The sequence below is a fragment of the Neophocaena asiaeorientalis genome, unplaced genomic scaffold (genome assembly GCF_003031525.2).
Source record: "Neophocaena asiaeorientalis asiaeorientalis breed wild unplaced genomic scaffold, Neophocaena_asiaeorientalis_V1.1 scaffold166, whole genome shotgun sequence".
Taxonomy (NCBI): domain Eukaryota; kingdom Metazoa; phylum Chordata; class Mammalia; order Artiodactyla; family Phocoenidae; genus Neophocaena; species Neophocaena asiaeorientalis.
In genome coordinates, this window is record NW_020174933.1 from 3,384,746 (window position 1) to 3,405,193 (window position 20,448).

The window sequence follows — 20,448 nt, forward strand, 5'->3', positions numbered from 1 at the left end:
TGACAGAGACCATATGGCCCATATAACCAAAAATAATTATTCTCTGCTCCTTAGCAGGAAAAGTCAGTGGAGCCCTGCCCTCGATTATATAACCACAATCTTCCAGTAAAGATCAAAAAAACGCACTCCAGCACGCCTTTGCTCTCCAAGCCCTACAGAGAGGACCTCTTGTGTGTACGTGCTGTGTCCTGGGCTCTTGTGTCAAGACACTGACTCATTGGATTGTTACTGTGTGTTTGCTTGTTCCCTTCCATCCAGACTGGGAGCTCCTTGAGGGCAGGGCCTGGGGTTTATTCCCATGAGTAACAGATGGGTAACAACACCCCCACTCCAGCCCAGGAGGGGCTTCCTAAGTCAAGGTTAAGGGGATGCAGTCCCTCATTACCTTCTCAGAGGCTAGAATCTGCTCAGGGAGACAGACCAGGAACAGCCTTAGAGTCTCAGCATCAGTGTGACGAGAGTCACAGGGCGGGCGAGCCCAGATCATCCTGGGAGCTCTTGGAGGGCCCGAGAAGCACATGGCTGAGCTGATTCTTGAAGGATTCACCGGGCAGGAGGCGGGGCTGGGCGGGGAGTCACACAATGAACGGCGCATGGAAAGGCCCGCAGGAGAGGGGCAGCAGACGTGGTTCAGTTTGACTGAAGAGTGGCTCTCGGCAGTGTCTGGGCATCGCTTTGGGTGGCGGTTGCCGCACAGATGATGGCAGCGCTGGCCTGGCTGGATGCTGTGGTGGCTGGAGTCTAGCCAGGGTGGAAGCAGCTGCAACTCTGCCACTTACAACTCTATAAACATGGGAGTTTACTCCAGTTCATAGCTTCTCATCAGCAATTTCCCAAAGATAGAGCAGTATTTCCCAGCCTTGGGATCTGAGTTACACAGTCAAAAGGCCATGTTTCATGCCAAACATTAGCACGTCATTAAAAGGAAACACACAAATGTTGGTAAATGTGCCCTGTGATCTTTGGTCCCCCAAATCTTTGACCCAGACTCGGTGTGGGTAATCAAGAAGCTGATGATGATAAAGAGGACAAATTTAAGAAACACTTGAAATTTCTTAAAACAAATGTCAGTGCTGTCCCTCGCGTGGTGACTGGATAAACAAAGTGTGGTATAGCCGTGCAGTAGTACATTATTCAGCCACAAAAAAGAACAAAGTGCTGGCACTTCCCTGGCGGTCCAGTGGCTAAGACTCTGGGCTTCCACTGCAGGGGCCGCGGGTTCGATCTCTGGTCGGGGAACTAAGATCCCACATGCCGCGTGGTGCAGCCAAGAAAATAAATAAATAAAAAATCTTAGGGCTTCCCTGGTGGCTCAGTGGTTGAGAGTATGCCTGCCGATGGAGGGGACGCGGGTTCGTGCCCCGGTCCGGGAGGATTCCGTGTGTCGCTGAGCGGCTGGGCCCGTGGGCCGTGGCCGCTGGGCCTGCGCGTCCGGAGCCTGTGCTCCGCAACGGGAGAGGCCACAACAGTGAGAGGCCCGCGTACCGCACGCCCACAAAAAAATCTTAAAAAAAAAAAATAATGAAGTACTATTACATGGCTACAACATGGATGAACTTTGAAAACATTCTGCTGAGTGAACGCAGCCGGACCCAAAAGGTCGCATATTGTATGATTCCATCTATGTGAAATAGAATAGGTAAATCCATAGAGACAGATGCAGACTGGTGGTTGCCAGGGGCCGGGATGAAGGAGGAAGTGGAAACAACCATTTAATAGGTCTGGGGTTTCCTTTTGAGGTGAGGAAATGCGTTGGTGCCAGAGGGAGGAGGCGGTCGCTCAGCGTTGTGACTGTACTAATGCCACTGCATTGTTCACTGTAAAGTGGTTGATTTGGGGACTTCCCTGGCGGCCCAGTGGTTAGGACCCGGTGCTTTCACTGCTGAGGGCCTGGGGTCGATCCCTGGTTGGGGAACTAAGATCCCACAAGCCGCGGGGTGCTGCCAGAAAAAAAAAAAAAAAAAGAGTTGATTTTATGTTATGTCAGTTTGCCTCAGTTTTTCAAAACTGAAAAAAAAACATGGCCTAGGAAGGAAAAGAAAATGTAGATATACTCTTCTTGACCGTTAAATTCACTAAATAATAATGATGTTTAAATTTTTTTAAATTAATAAAACATTTGGGATTAATATATACACACTACTATATATAAAATAGACCATCAACAAGGACCTACTGTATAGCACAGGGAACTCTGCTCAATACTCTGTATTAACCTATATGGGAAAAGAATCTGAAGAATGGACATATGTATATGTATAACTGAATTACTTAGCTGTACACCTGAAACTAACAACATTGTAAATCAACTATTCTCCGATATAAAATAAAAATTAAATTAAAAAAATCTTTTTAAATAAGCTATAAGGATATATTGCATAGCATAGGGAGTATAGCCAATATTTTATAATAACTTTAAATGGAGTATAATCTATAAAAATTTTGAATCACTATGTTGTACACCTGAAACTAATATAACATTGTAAATCAACTATACTTCAATAAAAATAAATTAAACATTTTTTTAAATTAATGAAACAAAACTCAGTAGTGAACAGGCAGCTCCTGAGGTTCTGAGTTGGATATGGGGACTTGAGCTGATGACCCCTCTTTTGCTCGCCTCTCTAACAGAAGTGGAGAAAACCCGATGCCAGCATGAACGAGAACACATCCTCGGGGCGGTGGACCGCCAGCGCCCCCGGCCTCCGGGACTGTTTGTTCCCGAGTGTGATGAGCACGGATACTACGCGCCCACCCAGTGCCACGGCAGCACTGGCTACTGCTGGTGTGTGGACCGCGACGGCCGCGAGGTGGAGGGCACCAGGACCACGCCCGGGATGAGGCCACCGTGTAAGTCAGAGGACAGTGCTGGAGACAGGAAGTCTCAGCACCTGCGAGCATCGCTGGGGACCCTTGCCAAAGGTGCACTTGGCACTTTCTGCTTGCCCTAAATCCTGACCTGCACCACTGGCTCGAAGCCCGTCCCCCCTCCCTTTCTCCCTTCTGCAGCCCCCTTTTCCATCTCCCCACCATTGCCCACCCCCACCATCTCTCTCCCCACTTTCCCTCTCCTCCCTCTTAGCCTTTCCTCCTCTTGTTTTGTGCAAACCTGTTCTGTGCAAATGATGGGCAGGACCCGCTGCATTGAGGCTGCAATTGGTAGCAGAGAGGATGTGTGCTCAGGGGTCCCCGAGGTAAACCTTGCAGTGGGTGGCCCAGCATTCCAGTGGCTCTGCACTGGCACACAGCGCAGGGATGGGAGAGACCAATTGGAGCCCCTCCCCAGGCATGGAGGGGCTTACTCAGGCGTGGAACTGTTCTCTTCCTGGTACACTTGCCTCTTTCACAGTTGCTCCTGGACCTTTAGGTATTCGGTCCATTTAGAACTCCAGGAGCAAACAGCCGCAAAGGGTTCTGCAAGATAGTTCTGCGACAGTCCATGACGGAAGGCGCCGAGCTGGGGGCCAGGCTGTGTGACACTGGACAGATACTTGCCTGAGTCTCAGCATCCTCGGCCTCAACATCGGATTCAAGCAAAATAATCTCTAGGATGCTTCTCAGCTCTGAAATTCTGTCACAGGCGTAGAAAATGGTAATTGTCACAAATTACCAAAATCTAATACAATCAATCCTTGCCTCTCCATTCTCCATTTAGCTAATAATCATAAACTGATCCCCTACCAGATAGTTTCCCAAAGCTGCTAAGAGGCTGCTGAGTAAGCAGTGATAACTCACAGGGACTTCCCTAGCGGTCCAGTGGTTAAGACTCCACGCTTCCAATGCAGGGGGGCGTGGGTTCAATCCCTGGTCGGGGAACTAAGATCCCACATGCTGCGAGGGGCGGCCAGAAAAAAGGAAGTGACAAGTGATCACTCACAATCTTCTTTACGCCAGTCAGCCAGCATTAACTGAGTGTCAGATTGGTGTGGTCAGTGCTGGCAGCCCACAGAGGGAAGCCCCAGTGCCAGCCCCAGAACCTCAGAGGACAGGTAAACAGGTGCAGGGTCGGGAAAGGAACCTTAAGAGAGAGTAGGTGGGCCAGGAAGCACAGTGGCTTGGGGGGGTCTCGGGCTAGCCCAGGAAGGCTTTGCAGAGCAGTACTGTGAGAACCAAGGTTTAGAGCAGGGTCAGAGTCAGCTGCGCTGGGGAGAAGGGGTTGAGGAGACCCGTGGTCCAGGCAGCAGGAACAGGCGCAGAGGCAGGAAAGAAACCCCCAGGGGTCTGTGTCCTATGGAAGGGGAGCAGAATGGAGGTAAGGACATCAGGTGCCCCGCTGAGGGGTCTGGATTGGTCCTGAGGGAGCCCAGGAAGGGTTTCGAGCAGGCGCTGATGTGACCAGGTTTCAGTTTTAGAAGAGCTGAAAGGGAGGAGTGAGGTCCTGGTGGTGGAGAGGCGGATGCAATTAATTAATTGCAGTATTTCTAATTAATCCAGGTGAGAAATGGCGAGGGTCTGACCTGAGGTGCTGGCAGTGAGTTTGGGGGGATAGATTCCAGAGATATTAAAAAGGTCCACCAGATTGGTTTATATCATTGATTGGGTATAACAGGCAAGATGGACAAGAGAAAAGGAAGGAAAATGAGCTCGGTGATGACCTGGTCCCGTTCTCTCACTTCAGAGAGCAGGAGACGAGCCCAGGAAGGTCCACGACGTGTCCACACAGCGAGTGTCAGGGCCAGGTCTGGGGCCCAGGTTTCCCGACAGCCACTGCATGTTCCTTACCTGCAGTACAGGCTGCCTGTCCCCTCCTGGGACGTTCTCTTGTCAGGTGAGCCAGGAGCTGTGCTGGGTCACCAGGTCAGCAGGTAGGAGGCAAGGCCGAGTCTGAGGGAGGATTAGCCCTGCCCATCACTTTGTTCTGGAAAGCCCAGAAGGCCTGTGTTCCCGTTTGTGGCGTCTGAGACCCTCCCACCCCCGTGGGATGGGGTGAGTTGGGCTAGTCCGCTCAGATGGTCTCCTCGAGCATGAAAATACTCAGCAGCTTCCTGCTGGGGTGCGAGCTCCCTGTGGCCAGGGTTTCAGGGCTGCCACTGTTGCATTGTTTTTGTTCACTGCTGCAGTCCGTGTGCAGAGCGGGGCACCGATAGCCAGGTTAGTTCCATTAAGGGGGAGACTGAGCCATTGTTTTTTCCAATCGACCTTTAATGTTAAGCTCTGGCCCTGCATCATCTTCATCGCAAATGCCCTTTGATTGACTGAGGTCTTTCTGCTCCTTGTGCTTTCGGATATTAAACGTGCACGTGTAACGGTGCAGTTTGTGGTGCCATGAGGCGACGTGACCCGGTGTGGGTGCAGGTGTGTGAGTCCGTGCACATGCCCGCACGTGTGCGTTTGTGCATTCCTACTGCACGGGGGCCTTACTCATTGCCATCTCCCACCACCCAGGTCTGAGTACAGTGGCTCCCCCGGTTCACCACAGACCCTCAGTTCCTACCGCCGTGATCCCCCTGCCACCTGGGACCCACCTACTCTTCGCCCAGACCGGGAAGATAGAGCACCTCCCCCTGGAGGGAAACACCATGATCAAGACGGAAGCCAAGGCGCTGCTTCATGCCCCGGTGAGTGCTGGCCGATGGCACTTGGTGACAATTTCTGCTTCAATGGCCTGGAGCAACGAGTGGGGTGCAGTCAACCCAGGGACCAGGGCTGGACCCCTGGACCCAGGACGTCTTCATTCTGTGTGACCCTGGGTGTCCACCGCTAAATGGGGCCACTGTATTCCTAAGCACCCCCGTGAGGCTCAAGGGTGGGAGCAGAAACAGGAGGACTTCCAGAGAGACCCCTTTGGTATCTGACCCCTCAGGTGGGCGCATCATGTGAGTTTGCTCTCTTGTCTGCGAGCATCTGCCAGGTTTGATGTTGCCATCCCTGCTAAATTAGCAACGTGACTCATCTTTCGGCAGCCACTCAGCTCAAGATGCGCCTGTCTGCCCAGAGGCAGTAAGTAACCAGAGCTTTTCAAAGCTTCAAAGATGCATTTTGTGAGTCGGGGAATTTTTGTCCATTAGTTAGAGGTCAGACACTTCTGAGGAGCTTTTCTGTCTGGGATCCTGACCTCCTGCCAGGAAAACAAACCTGAGACCTGGTGGAGGTTTCTGGCTGTGGACTCAGGGTTGCCAGGGCAGTGGGGGCCGTCAGGGTCCTCTAAGGAGTGAAGAAGTAGCAGCGAGTGGGCTACCAGCTCTTAGAGATGAAAGTCCAGCAGGAATCCTCATTACCCCTCAGTGCTGGTTGCAGAGCCTGCGTAAAGATTCCGGGTAGAAATGTTACTTTCTTCTCATCTTCCTTTCCCTACTCCCCTGTCTTTCCCACCTGCCCTATTTTCTCTTCCTGCATGGATCTCTGCATACTGCCATACCCCCTCTTCTTTTTGACCAGGGAGGAAACATGATCAAAAAAAGTCTGCAAAATAAAAATGCTTGTTTTTAAAAAAATTTATGTTATTGAAGTATAGTTGATTTACAATGTTGTGTTAATTTCTGCTCTACAGCAAAGTGATTCAGTTATACATATAAATATATATATACATTCTTTTTTATGTTCTTTTCCATTATGTTTTATCATAGGATATTGAACATAGTTCCCTGGGCTCTACAGTAGGACCTTGTTTATCCATTGTTGTTTATCCTTTTTGTTTATCCATGTAATTGTTTATGTCTGCTCATCCCAAACTCTCATTCCTTCACCCCCATCACCTCCCCCTTGGCAATCACAAGTCTGTTCTCTGTCTGTGAGTCTGTTTCTGTTTCATAGATAAGCTCATTTGTGTCATATTTTAGATTCCACATATAAATGATGTCATATGGTATTTGTCTTTCTCTTTCTGACTAACTTACTAGAGATGATAATCTCCAGGTCCATCCATGGTAAAAATGCTTTTCAAAAACCTCCTGCAAAGCAGCCGTGATTGGATTCATGTTCTTCGCCAACACAAAACCCTCTGATGGGTTCCCTTCACCCAGAAAAAAATCCAGTTCTTTCCGTGGCCTCCGGCTACCTCTCCCACCCCGTTCCCTACCACTGCCCCCTCACTCACCGGCTGCAGCCTTCTGGCCTTCTAGCTGGTCCTCAACTCACCATGCACACTCCCACCTCAGGGCCTTTGCACTTGCTGTCCCCCTGCCTAGAGTTCTCTCATTCCAGACACTTGCACGGTTCACTGCCACATGTCACTTGAATTTCTGCTGGCACACCAGCTCTTAGAGAAACCTGTCCTGGCTGCCCTATCCAGACTGCAGCCTCCACCTACCCTGCTTTGTCTTTCATCAGGCACCCAGCACTACTCAAAACATTGTATATCAGGGTACATGTTCTATGTCTGATGTATCTCTTCCCACGAAGAATATAAGCACAGCAAGATCAGAAATTGTCCGTCTGTTTCATGGAGGTGTTTGTTTCACAGGGGTATTTGCAGATCCCAAACAGTGCTTGGCACTTGAAAAATATTTGCTGAACAAATGTGTAAGTGATCTTTGTGATTTCCCGTTGCCTCACTGAAGCACAAATCCCTCAAGGGGTAATCATCATTCTTCCTCATATCCACTAGCACACACTCCCGGGTAGTGGGAGTGGGTTAAATTCCGTGTGAAAGTCGTTTTCCCCCAAGACCAAGGGGAGAGGCTTAAATGCCAAATGAGGCTATGAAAAGCAGGAAATTGAGATGGGATCAGTGGAGGGAGAGTGCTGAAACAACCTTATAAATATTCACTGTGTCCTTCCTATCTATGTGTCATCTATCTGTCTGTTCTTCTATGTATGTATGTATGTATCTATCTATCTTTACCATTTAGCTATTTTAACTGTAGCTAATGGCACTGTGGCATTAAGTACAACCATCATCACCATCTATCTCCAGAACCTTTTTCATCATCCCAAACTGAAACTCTGGATCCATTCAATAAAAACTCCCTCCTCCCCTGCCAGCCCTTTGCATCCCCTTCTACTTTCTTTTTTTTTTTTTTAACATCTTTATTGGGGTATAATTGCTTTACAATGGTGTGTTAGTTTCTGCTTTATAACAAAGTGAATCGGTTATACATATATATATGTTCCCATATCTCTTCCCTCTTGCATCTCCCTCCCTCCCTCCCACCCCTCCAGGAGGTCACAAAGCACTGAGCCGATATCCCTGTGCCATGCGGCTGCTTCCCACTAGCTATCTACCTTACGTTTGTTAGTGTATATCCCCTTCTACTTTCTATCTCTATGAATTTGCCTGTTCTAGGGACCTCCTATACGTGGAATCATACAGTATTTGCCCTTTTGTAACTGGTTTACTTTATTTAGTATAATATCTTCAAATTTCATCCATGTTCATCATAGCATGTGTCAGAATTTCCTTCCCTTTTAAGGCTGAATTATATTCCATTATATGGATGTATCACATTTTGTTTATCCATTCATCCATCAGTGGAGAACTTGGGCTGCTTCCACCTTTTGGCTATTGTGAATAGTGTTGCTATGTATATGGATTTACAAACATCTGTTCAAGTCCTTGCTTTCACTTCTTTTGTATATAAACAAGACCTGGAATTACATGATAATTCCATTTTTAATTTTTTGAGGAACCACTATACGGTTTTCCTTAGCACTGCACCATTTTGCATTCCCACCACCAGAGCACAAAGGTTCCAATTTCCCTTCTACCTTGTCAACACTTATTATTTTCTGTTTTTTAATTGTAGCCATCCTAATATATGTAAAGTGGTATCTCATTGTGGTTTTGATTTGCATTTCTCTAATGATTAGTGATGTTAGCATCTTGTCATATACTTATGGACAATTTATATATCTTTGGAAAAATGTCTATTCATATCCTTTGCCCATTTTGTAATTGGGTTGTTTTGTTCTTATTGTTACTGAGTTGTAGGAGTTCTTTATATATTCTATCAACCCCTTATCAGTTACATGATTTGCAAATATTTTATCACCTTCCATGGGTTGGTTGCCTTTTCACTTTGTTGACTGTGTCTTTTACTGAACAAAAGCTTTTAATTTTGATAAGATCCAATTTATCTATTTTTGCTTTTGATGTCATATCCAAGAAATCATTGCCAAATCCAATGTTATGAGGCTTTCAACTATGTTTTCTTCTAAGAGTTTTGTATTTTTAGCTCTTACATTTAGACTTTTGCTTCATTTGGAGCTAATTTTTGTATATGGTGTATGGTAAGGATCTCTGTTCCTTTATGACATGACTTTTGGAGGGCAGGTGTCTGCTGATAACCCTGATTCTCCCAGTAAAAGAGCATCCTGGTCTTACACTTCTATGGTCCCCAGGGCCTCACTTTGCATTTCCATATACATTTTAGAGTAAGCTTATAAGTTTCTACCAAAAAGAAAAGAAAAGGAAAGGAAAGGAAAGAAAAGAAAAGAAAAGAAAAGCCTGCTGGGATTTTGATATGGGTAGTACTGGATCTTTAACTCTATTTAGGGATATCCTAAACTCTATTTTGGATATCTTAGCAATATTAAATCTTATGATCCATTAAACTAACATCTCTTCATTTATTTGGGTCTTACTTTAATTTCACTCTACAATGTTTTATAGTATTCAGTATAGAATCTTGCACATTTTAAAATACTTATTCTTAAATATTTTGCTGCTATTATAAACATTATTATTTTAAAATTCTACTTTTTGCTGGTATGTAGAAATACAATTTTACATTGACCTTGGATCCTGCAACCTTGCTAGATTCAATTTTTAGTTAAAATATTACTATAGATTTCCCAGGAGTTTCTACATAAATAATCATAGTCTTAAAATAGAGTGATTTTACCTCTTCCTTTCCAATATTTATGTCTTTTATTTAATTTTTATGATTTTCAGTTGGGCAAAGATTTCTTAGATGATATACAAAAAGCATTAGCCATAAAGAAAAATAAAATTGCACTTAATACAAATTTAAAACTTTTGCTCTCCAAAAACATCATTAAGAAAATGAAAAAGTGCTATATACTAAGAAAAAATATACATATACATACATACATATATATGTGTATGACAACAGATTTTTATCTGAAATATATAAAGAACTCCTTCAACTCAATAATTTAATTTTTAAAATGGACAAAAGAGGGACTTCCCTGGTGGTCCAGTGGTTAGGACTCTGCACTTCCTCTGCAGGGGGCATGGGTTTGATCCCTAGTCGGGGAACTAAGATCTTGTATGCTGCATGGCACAGCCAAAATAAAAAAAAGACAAAGACTTGAAGACAATTCATTTCAAAAGGTATCTAAATGCCTCTAAGCACAGGAAAGAGTCCCACCATCATCACTCACTAGTAGGTGGACCACTCTCACCACTGGTCTGCACTTCCAGGATAAAGTCATCATTGGACTGGCCTTCGACTGTGTGGACAAGATGGTTTACTGGACCGACATCAGTCAGCCTTCCATTGGGAGAGCCAGTCTGCATGGTGGAGAGCCAAGCACCATCATTCGACAAGGTGGGCAAGCAAATGTCAGTCTTCCTTTTCGGGTTTTGCTTCTAGCAGCCCACGTGGCTCTTGGGAGAGTGGAGGGGTGCGGTGTATGGTTGGTTACGGGATATGGTAATCTGAGAGGGGCTGGGTTCTCAACCTCAAACATCACCCTTTCCAGCCTTCTCTGAAGAGTCCTCTGAGGACTCATCACTAAATCATGAACACCTTAGCTGGGATTTGTTGCTAGCCTAAGGAAAATAAAATTAAAACAGGGTAAATGTCCATGCCTGTCTCTGAAAGCTTCGGTAGCCAGTTTTAAGGAATAATAAAGGCCAAACTCAACCATCCAGTTTGGATATACATTTCACCCTCTGGCTGCTGAGGCTAGAACCGATTCTCAGACTGTCTGCCCCGGGGGGGGGGGGGGGGGTGGTCCATCAGGCATTAAGCAGATAGATCGTAAAGATGGAAGGATCACGAGCATATTGGCAAATATTGTCCCTGAGAAGTGAGTCTGTTCGCAAGACAGTTTTCCAGTTGAAGGGTTGTCACTTCAACCTGTAATCTCATGGTGGGGTGGGTCTCCTCTCTTCTACCGCACCCCCACTGGACCTTGCTCAGATCGCCAGAAGAGTACAGAAAATCAGGCTGAACTCTTACAGACATTTCTGTTTTTGTTGCATCACTGATGATTAAGTACATGGCACTTTGGCACAGCTTACCCCTCAACACTTAACCTCAATTCCTTAACTTATGGATGCTGATTTAAGCCGAGGACTCTATTATGTTAATGCCTACCTTCAACAAGCCAAGGCTATTTTAGGTAGATATGTTTTATCAAGATTCAAGTCCATTATGACAAAAATCCAAGGGCCTGTAAAAATTCTCCTGTACTGAAAAGGTCAAATATTACACATTACTAAGTCTGTGACTCATGAGCTGACTTGCAGATATTTTCAGTCAAAAGACATTGTCATGCCAATGATATTTGCTGTGTGAAATCACCTTGTTTCCTCTGCAAAACACTCAAGTCAAAGATACATCCTTAAAATATATGAGCCTCTTTGGTATTTCTTTTTACTTGGGGCCAAGTGTAGATTTTCTAATTTCCAATTTAACATTTCCCTAGAAATTGGTACTCTGGAAGGGTCCCTGTGCCTGCGGAGTAGCCCCTGGGGCATGTTTTTCCTTCCTTGGCTCCTTCAGAAGAGATGATGTAGCAGGAATTAAACTGAGGTTGAGTTAAATATGTCCGACTTTGGACAGAGACCTCAAATCCTTTTCTGGAATCCAGTCGGCTATTTAAATAATGTCTGCTAGTTTTCATGGCTTGCTTTAATGAACAGAAGTTTGAAAATGCCTTTTTGCATCTTATCACTGTTAAAAATATTGTTGCTATTATCTGTGATTTAACTTCAAAACCCAGTGGAAGAGGGGAGTAGGTCATCGTTTGCTATTTCCTGTTGCTTTTGGAACTGATAATCCAAGAAAGCTTTAAGCTCAGTAAGAAACATTCCAGACAAAAGCCCACTGTGAAAACACAGAATTAAATCAGAATGTGATCTTTGTAGAAGAAAGATCCCTAGGGATACATTTTTTTTTTAATTTCACAAAGAGAGAAAGAAACTTCCACTTACATCTTCATCATGGTATGTGTTGGTACATTCCTAGTGAGTGAAAATGGCAGTGTGTATCTTTTCTTTTTCTTTTCTTCTTAATTTCATAACGTCTGAATCCTGGGTTTCTCTGTCTTTCCTTGGGTTAAAGTCCTAGCCAACTATCGTTGATAAGTATCGTCATCTGTTTCCTTTCAACATAATCAGTGTGGAATATATTGCCCTGACGTCTTCCCATCTTGCCCTGACTCACAGCAAAGGATGAGGTTTTCCAGGCCTTTCCTTTGGCTCCTTATCCCATAAAGTATTTTCCTGGTTGGGGAAGGAGGTATGGTTGCTCTTGGGTTTGACGTCAAGAGCAGGGCTGTTTATAAAGAGACAACGTGACATGGAGTTCCTTCCTGGAACTTGTAAAGAGACGCTCATTGAACAGCCTTCCCTGGTCCCACTGTTCTGTGTGTGTTGAATAGCTCATGCCTCTCAGACAGGATGTACTCATTCCAAATATACCCCAGAATGATTTCTTCTGATATTGTCTGAAAGTTGAAAGGGGCCTTTGGAGTTCAGTCTCACCATCTCTTTGCCTCTAGGGACATGGAAAATATTTTAATACTTTATACATCTTTACTTTTGGTTAGAACAATGAAGAACTTGTTTAAAATTAGAAACTGCTGTTTTTAATTCTTAATAAACTTCCTCTGGTGGGGGTCCTTTGAGGGGGCTTAGACATTGCCGGCATTCACAGTCATGATTGTATTAGGGGTCTAGTGAAAGCCGATGTGGAGGGGGCTGAAGGTCGGGATTGCTTCTCTACTGATGAAAGAACACAGTGCTGCACCTGCCACAACTAAGGAGCCTGCGAGCCACAACTAAGGAGCCCGCCTGCCACAACTAAGACCCGATGCAACCAAATAAAGAAAGAAAGAAGAAAGAAAACAGTGCTGGGTTGGTTTCCTCGTTCCAGGCCCCTGGGGCAGGTTAGCTCCATCCTCGGCTCTCCCCCTTCCTGTTTCCACCTCCAGCTGTACTAGATGACCTTCGATTCTATAATCAGCAGAGGGGAAAGAATCCCAGATGACACCAGTAAAACCCGGGTGGGGTTTTAGCTTTTAACTTGATTGTATTTCTAGTCAGGAAACCATTGCAATCTTGAACTCCTGATTGGGTTAGGTGGGTCCTGAAGGTTCCCATTGCAGTCAGCTGAGGCTGTGGCAACCCCTGGTTTGGAAATCAGTTGCTTATAGCCTAGTAGGACTTCTGGGTGCTATTCACAATTCCTGACACCCCTTCTTTGTAATCCTAATACTTGTATAAAAGTAATAACAGCTGTGATTTCTTGCATATATTATTTCTCTGAAATGACCTTTTTTCCCCATTGATGAATAAGGTAAATCTGTCCTGTTCCCATCTTCAGATCTTCTTGTGCCTCCCCTTTGCATAAGGGATAAGCTCTAAGCTCATTAACACGGGCATCCTAACTTCATCTCTGGCCACCCACCACCCTCGGGGTCTCCAGCCATGCAAAATGACATACGGTTTACTTCAGGCCATGTCTATTCTTCCTTTAGACCTATGTGCTGGTCCCATTACCTGGAAAACCTTTATCCAGGATCTTTGCCTGCCAAAGTCCTGTTGTTTCTGCAGGAGCCAGCTTTAGGAGGTGTTATCTTCCCGAGGAATCCTTCCCTGGTCTCCCCACGCTGAGTCCAGTGCCCCTCCTTCATGTTCCCACAGAACCTGGAACTCAGTCTGAACTGTGATTGGCTGTGGGCTTCTTCGTGAAGGCAGGGCCACAGCTTCAGCATCTTTATGGGCCTGGCTCCCAATGTAGTGCACAGGGTGGATGTCCATCGAGGGAATGAGTAGCATTTTTCAATTTGTCACTAAGTGTTACTTATCTTAAACAACAAGCATTTAACACTCCCATTTGTTTTTTCAAGGTGCAAGGATTGGATGCCAGGTGAAATAGCACTGAGTAATCAGAAAAACCTCCTCTTACTTGCTTTAAAAAAAATCAGGAGTGTTTGGTGTTTGCTTCTAGATCTTGGAAGCCCAGAAGGCATTGCTCTTGACCATCTTGGCCGCAACATCTTCTGGACGGATTCTCACCTGGATCGGATAGAAGTTGCAAAGCTGGATGGGACCCAGCGCCGGGTGCTGTTTGAGACTGATTTGGTGAATCCCAGAGGCATCGTGACGGATTCCGTGAGAGGGTATCTTTGTGTAAATCCGTGTGTGCGTCTCTTCTATTTGCATCTGCCCTTGTGGATTTTCTCAAATGTTAGGCTGTAACTCCAGCCTTGCTCTCCTGAAATGAATGAGTTTAGGATGAGTGAGTCTACAGTCGGTGGCTTACAGATATCCATGGCGAAATGGCAGTATGTTTACGTGTGATCATGGACTTGATACTGTGTTCCACTTTCCAACCTTTTACCAAGAGCCTTTGTAAGTTGACAGCTCAGAAATTGGATATTTCCACTTGGGTTGAATGTGAATCAACACCTGACTTGTATCGATCCCAGAAGAGTATCAAGGTAGCATAAATGTCCCCCTGGGGCTCCTTCCTGGGGGCCAACCCAGCATGAACACCTTGGAGTCCCTCCCTATGGGTTTTGTCAGCCTATCAGTGCTTTTTCTCCCTTTCCCTTACTGCAAGCTCTAAATCTTACACACCAGGCCTGTGTCTCCTTGACGCTTTGACTCCTTCCCTTTGAGACCACACCTCTTGTTCTGTGGCCACTCAGCCGCCTGCCTGACAGCAGGTGCCCTGACCACTGCCTCTGCCAGCCTTGCTCCTGGGCTTCATCCCCTGGGTCTGCTGTGCCTTCCTGTGTGGTGACAGCATATGGGAATTATTCCCATGTGTTTATGTCAGTTATGGTGTTCTGGGGTTTTTTGTTTTTGTTGTTGTTTGTATTTGCGGTACGCGGGCCTCTCACTGTTGTGGCCTCTCCCGTTGCGGAGCGCAGGCTCCGGACGCGCAGGCTCAGCGGCCATGGCTCACGGGCCCAGCCGCTCCACGGCGTGTGGGATCTTCCCGGACCGGGGCACGAACCCGTGTCCCCTGCATCAGCAGGCGGACTCTCAACCACTGCGCCACCAGGGAAGCCCGTTCTGGGGTTTTTAAAACAGTTTTACTGAGATATAATATGTAACTTATGTTTAAGGGGAGTGAAATCGTGAGTAACAGAAAGATTCAAGTGAAGAGCCAAATCCAAGGGTCTTTGCAAAGGAAAATGTCTTGATGCCTGCAGATCCTTTTTAGCCATTCTGTGTCTCAGTGTCTGCTAATGTCTTCACCATGGGTTCTTTATAAGTGTTTTTTTTTCCGTAATGAGCTTTATTTTTTAAATTTTATTTTAAGTTTTTTGGGCTGCACCTTGCAGCTTGCAGGATCTTAGTTCCCCCACCAGGGATGGAACCTAGGCCCTCAGCAGTGAAAGCGTGGAGTCCTAACCCCTGGACCGCCAAGGAATTCCCCTTTTAAAGTTTTTTTTTTTAATTTTTTTTTGTTGTTGTTATTTTTTTAACTTTTTATTTTACATTAGAGTCGAGTTGATTTACAGTGTTGTGTCAGTTTCAGGTGTACAGCAAAATGATTCAGTTATACATATACATGTATCTATTCTTTTTCAAATTCTTTTCCCATTTAGGTTGTTACATAATATTGAACAGAGTTCCCTCTGCCATATAGTAGGTTTTGCTGGTTATCCATTGTTTTAAAATTAATTAATTATTATTTTTTTTTTTTGGCCGCGTTGCGTTTTCACTGCTGCGCCCAGGCTTTCTCTAGTTGCGTCAAGCGGGGGCTATTCTTTGTTGCGGTGCGCGGGCTTCTCATTGCGGTGGCTTCTCTTGTTGCAGAGCATGGGCTGCAAGCACCTGGGCTTCAGTAGTTGTGGCATGCAGGCTCAGTAGTTGTGGTGCATGGGCTCTAGAGCACAGGCTCAGTAGTTGTGGCTTGCGGGCACTAGAGTACAGGCTCAGTAGTTGTGGCGCACGGGCTTAGATGCTCTGTGGCATGTGGGATCCTCCAGGACCAGGGCTCGAACCCGTGTCCCCTGCATTGGCAGGCGGATTCTTAACCACTGCGCCACCAGTAGCGTGTACATGTCAATCCCAAATTCCCTAACTATCCCTCCCCTCAACCCTGCCCCTCTGGTAACCATAAGTTCATTCTCCAAGTCTGTGAGTCTTAAGTGTTTTCTAAGTGAACTTTTTCTCATGCATCTTCATATTTTTCTTCCTCTTTCTCCTCCTTTTCCTCCTCCAGGAATCTTTATTGGACAGACTGGAACAGAGATAGCCCCAAAATCGAAACTTCCTACATGGATGGCACAAACCGGAGGATCCTTGTGCAGGATGACCTGGGTTTGCCCAACGGGCTGACCTTTGACGCCTACTCATCTCAACTCTGCTGGGTGGATGCAGGTGATGGAAAGCCCCAGGCCTGGCTCCTGGGGTTGGAACAGTGCCTTGTTTTTTACCAAACAATTATTGTTACCCCCTTTACTATCAAGATTATCTGTTATGGGGAAGAGAGCTTAAGATAACTGCTTTTTTCCTGCACAAACAATAGCTGCATATCTTTGCTCTGAAATTTATTGTTTCTCTAGGCTTGACACAGTCTAGGGAGAGCTCTTAATCTTCCAGGTCAGGGGTCAGCAAACTACAGCCTTGGGACAAATCCAACCTCCTTGGTATAACCCAGGAGCTATAAACAGTTTTCACATTTTTTTAAAAAATTAATTTATTTATTTGTTTTTATTTTTGACCGTGTTGGGTCTTCATTGCTGCGCACAGGTTTTCTCTAGTTGCGGCAGCTCTTCGCTGCGGTGCGTGGGCTTCTCGTTGCAGTGGCTTCTCTTGTTGCAGAGCACGGGCTCTAGGCGCGCAGGCTTCGGTGGTTGTGGCTTCAGTAGTTGTGGCTCATGGGCTCTAGAGCGCAGGATCAGTAGTTTTGGTACACAGGCTTAGTTGCTCCACAGCATGTGGGATCTTGCCAGACCAGGGCTCGAACCCGTGTCCCCTGCATCGGCAGCCAGATTCTTAACCACGGCACCACCAGGGAAGCCCCGGTTTTCACATTTTTAAATGTTACATTTTAAAAGGTTATATACAGCACGTGGAAAGGAGGGCCTCTGGAGTGTGGAGTTCTGGAGTTTGGAGAGAGAAAAATGTAGGTGGAGCTTCAGCTTCCTATTTGCCACCAACAAAATTATCAGCATCTTGCATCAACCACGCCCTATCGATCCCTCCCTGTCTCCTACTCATTTCCCTCAAGCATTTTAAGAAGCCCCAGTGAAGAGCCTTAAAGAAGCAGCCCAGGATCATGCATTCTCATTGCCTCTTGGAAAACAGGGAGGCCTCCATGGCAAGTTCCCACCTCACATAGGAAGAGAAGGGCCAAATAAAGGGAAAAGAACTTTCAAAGATATAAAGAAGGTGTCTCATTCCTCCACATCCAATAGTACTTGTGTACAATGCTTTAAAAGATGGAAGCAAAGTTTGATGGGCCCTGCCTGCAGTTACCAGTGCCATCGTGTGCTCTGGACTCTACCCATATTTACTGAGTGTATAATCTACACGGTCATTTCTAACTGAGTACTACGCCGTAATACGATGTCACCGAGGCCTCCAAAACACTGTGTATTTTAATTTTCATTTTTATAAGACTGTTTAGGCAAGCTCAAGTGGTAATGCAAAATTTCTTATTATAGGATGCTTCAGAGTTTCAGATTTAAGACAATGACAACTTAATTCAGTTGTCATTAGAGCTATCTAAAAGTTTTTTCAATCCGTAGACTTTTTTGCAGACAGACTAGTTGGCTCAGATTTATTAGTCTCACACTCCTGCTTAGGCTCATTTTATATCTCACATGCAAGAATCTGAACATCTCAGAAATGTAGTACAAATCACACATTCAGCCTAGTCATATTCATTTTCACAGTACAGTCAAGTCTTCTCCCAAAGACCAAATAATTTGCTATAAATACTCCCACCTTTCAGACTGGGGACAAACTAAACCTTGGCATTTTCAGTAAAATATTTGTTTACATTAATAAAATAGATTGATACTGTAAAATAAATAAATAAAAGGTTATATAAATGCTTATATAATGTCCTGGGTTTTTGCCTCTTGGCTCACAAAACCTAAACTAGTTCCTAACTGGCCCTTTAAGAAAAAGTTTGCTGACCCCCAGAGCCTGTCCTTTGTCCTGATACCTATTAAGCAAGTCACAACTTAACATTCTTGTGGCTCCCGCTTGTCCCCAGGGGCTTAGGCAGGACTTGAGGCCAAGGAAGATAAAGTAATGCAGCCCTGATGTGTGCTCCTGCCTGGGCAGATTTGGGGTGTCCCTCAGGCGAGGGATGTGGGCAAGATGCTCAGTCGGGGAGGAATGTCAGTCATCCATCAAGTCTCTCTTGTGTTCCTGCTTTGTTCTAGACACTGTCGGGTGCCACGGGGGATGCAGGGAGTAAAGCGTGCACAGTTAAGTGAAAGCCCAAGCCTTAAGTTGGTCATGATGCGGGTATTGATGCGAGGCTGTGCAGCTCGGCAATTCTAAGGGCTCTGAATGCAGGGAGGGGAGGTTTGGAGAGGCTTCAAGGAGGAGGGGCTTGAGCAGGAGCTGGAAGATGGCATCGTTCCTAAGTCTCCGGGAACTGGTGAAACGGGGTGCTCTTCCTCTGCTCCAGCTTCTGTCTCCCCATCAGAACCAGGTATGGGTACTGGATGGAGGGGGTGTTGATCAATGAGGGGCCAGGGAGGATGAACAGACAACTTTCCAGTTTAGAAGAGCAACTCTTGTGTTCTCTAGGATAGGAGCCTGTAGCGCTCCCTCTCACCCTTGCCCTCATTACTCTCGTTTTTGGACACAAAGGGCCCATTTCTTGTGTGAACAATGGACGATTTGTGTTTGCCCCACACAGGCACCCATCGGGCCGAATGCCTGAAGCCCGATCAGCCCAGCAGACGCAAGGTTCTTGAAGGGCTCCAGTATCCTTTCGCCGTTACAAGCTTCGGGAAGAATCTCTATTACACAGACTGGAAGACGTACGTCAGCAGCTGGAGCGTGGGGGCCGGGGGGCCTGCCCTGCCGCCCTCTCTGGAGGCCACGCCCTTCCCAAGTGGCCTCTTGGCTTGACCTTCCTGCCTCCAGAGGTGCCCCCTCTGCCTCGCCCTTTGGTTGTCAGAGAGGAGGGCAAGGAATGGGAGGCGGGGCTTCTAGGGAAGCAGGGGATGCCATGTATCATCTGGATGCTCCTTGATGGGCAGCTTCAAGTGCAGACTTGGACTCCCTGAGCATGTCTATTCTCTCCCCAGGAGCCGATCTCGGTCACTTGGCTGGTGGGCTCCATGCCCCTATTTTATTTTAATTCTTAAACTGCAGTATTCCCAAAGCCGCTTCTTGACCAGCTCTTCCTGCAGGAAGGTGGGGTTAAACCAAGCAAGCAGATGTGGCAAGGGCATTTGTATAGAAAGTCGATTTCCCAGCTTGGAATTTAGAGCCGGAGGGAAGAGCTAGCTGACCTTTTCCAATTTTTTTTTTTTTAAGAAGCCAGAGAACTGCACGCTTGTCTCATCCTAGGAAGAGGGAGGGATGGCTAGGAAGCAAGGCCAGTGAATCTGTTTATGGCCTCCAAATTATCCCCCAAACAACAAAAGAGGCTGCCCCCTAGAGAAAAGTTCAAGACCTTAGATGTATTTTAACCTCCCATCTTTTGGTGCTCTGTAGGAATTCCGTGGTCGCTGTGGATCTTGCTATTTCCAGAGAGACGGATTCCTTCCATCCCCACAAACAGACCCGGCTGTATGGCATCACCACGGCCCTGTCTCAGTGTCCTGAAGGTAACTCACCTGTGCTGTAGCTGGTCAGGGGGCTGGAAGCACTCTGGGGCTCAGAGCCCACACTCCGGCTGCTACCTGTGTGGCCTCTCATAGCCCTTATCACGTGGCAGGTGAGACACAGTCCCTTCCGTCATGGGTCTTCATTATTGAGTAGGTGAGCCAAGATGAATCAATAGAAAATGTTAAAGAATGAAGTGGATAGAGGATAAGGGTGAGGAAAAGTATCGACCCTTGGGGCTGGGTCTAAAAGTATGCGGTCTTCAGGTTCCAAGGAGGAACATCAGTGTTAGGATCTCTGCTGCTTTAAAATCCATCCATTTGGCCTGAGAGCAACAACAGTAATTCATAATAATAATAATTACCAGGCAAACATGGATGTGATACTTACTGTGAGCTAGGTATATCACATATATTAAGTCACTTAGCACACTAAGTGCTTTGTATCCACTCGTTCACTTAATCCTTGTAGCAACCCTATGAGGTAGGTACTATGATTATGCTCACCTTATAAATAAGGAAACTGAAAGCCACTTGCCCAGAGTCACACGGTCA

General features: G+C 46.0%; 1 protein-coding gene across 2 annotated transcripts in view; it reads left to right on the forward strand.

The window, feature by feature from the left end:
- Positions 1-20,448, forward strand: part of NID1 (nidogen 1) — a 95,629-nt gene that overhangs the window by 72,626 nt on the left and 2,555 nt on the right. For both annotated transcript variants that reach the window (XM_024761500.1, XM_024761501.1), the window contains exons 13-19: positions 2,632-2,850; positions 5,386-5,558; positions 10,325-10,451; positions 14,085-14,256; positions 16,317-16,474; positions 18,978-19,101; positions 19,784-19,896. In XM_024761500.1, the coding sequence (XP_024617268.1) occupies positions 2,632-2,850; positions 5,386-5,558; positions 10,325-10,451; positions 14,085-14,256; positions 16,317-16,474; positions 18,978-19,101; positions 19,784-19,896 (1,086 nt within the window). The remainder of the gene's footprint in view (positions 1-2,631; positions 2,851-5,385; positions 5,559-10,324; positions 10,452-14,084; positions 14,257-16,316; positions 16,475-18,977; positions 19,102-19,783; positions 19,897-20,448) is intronic.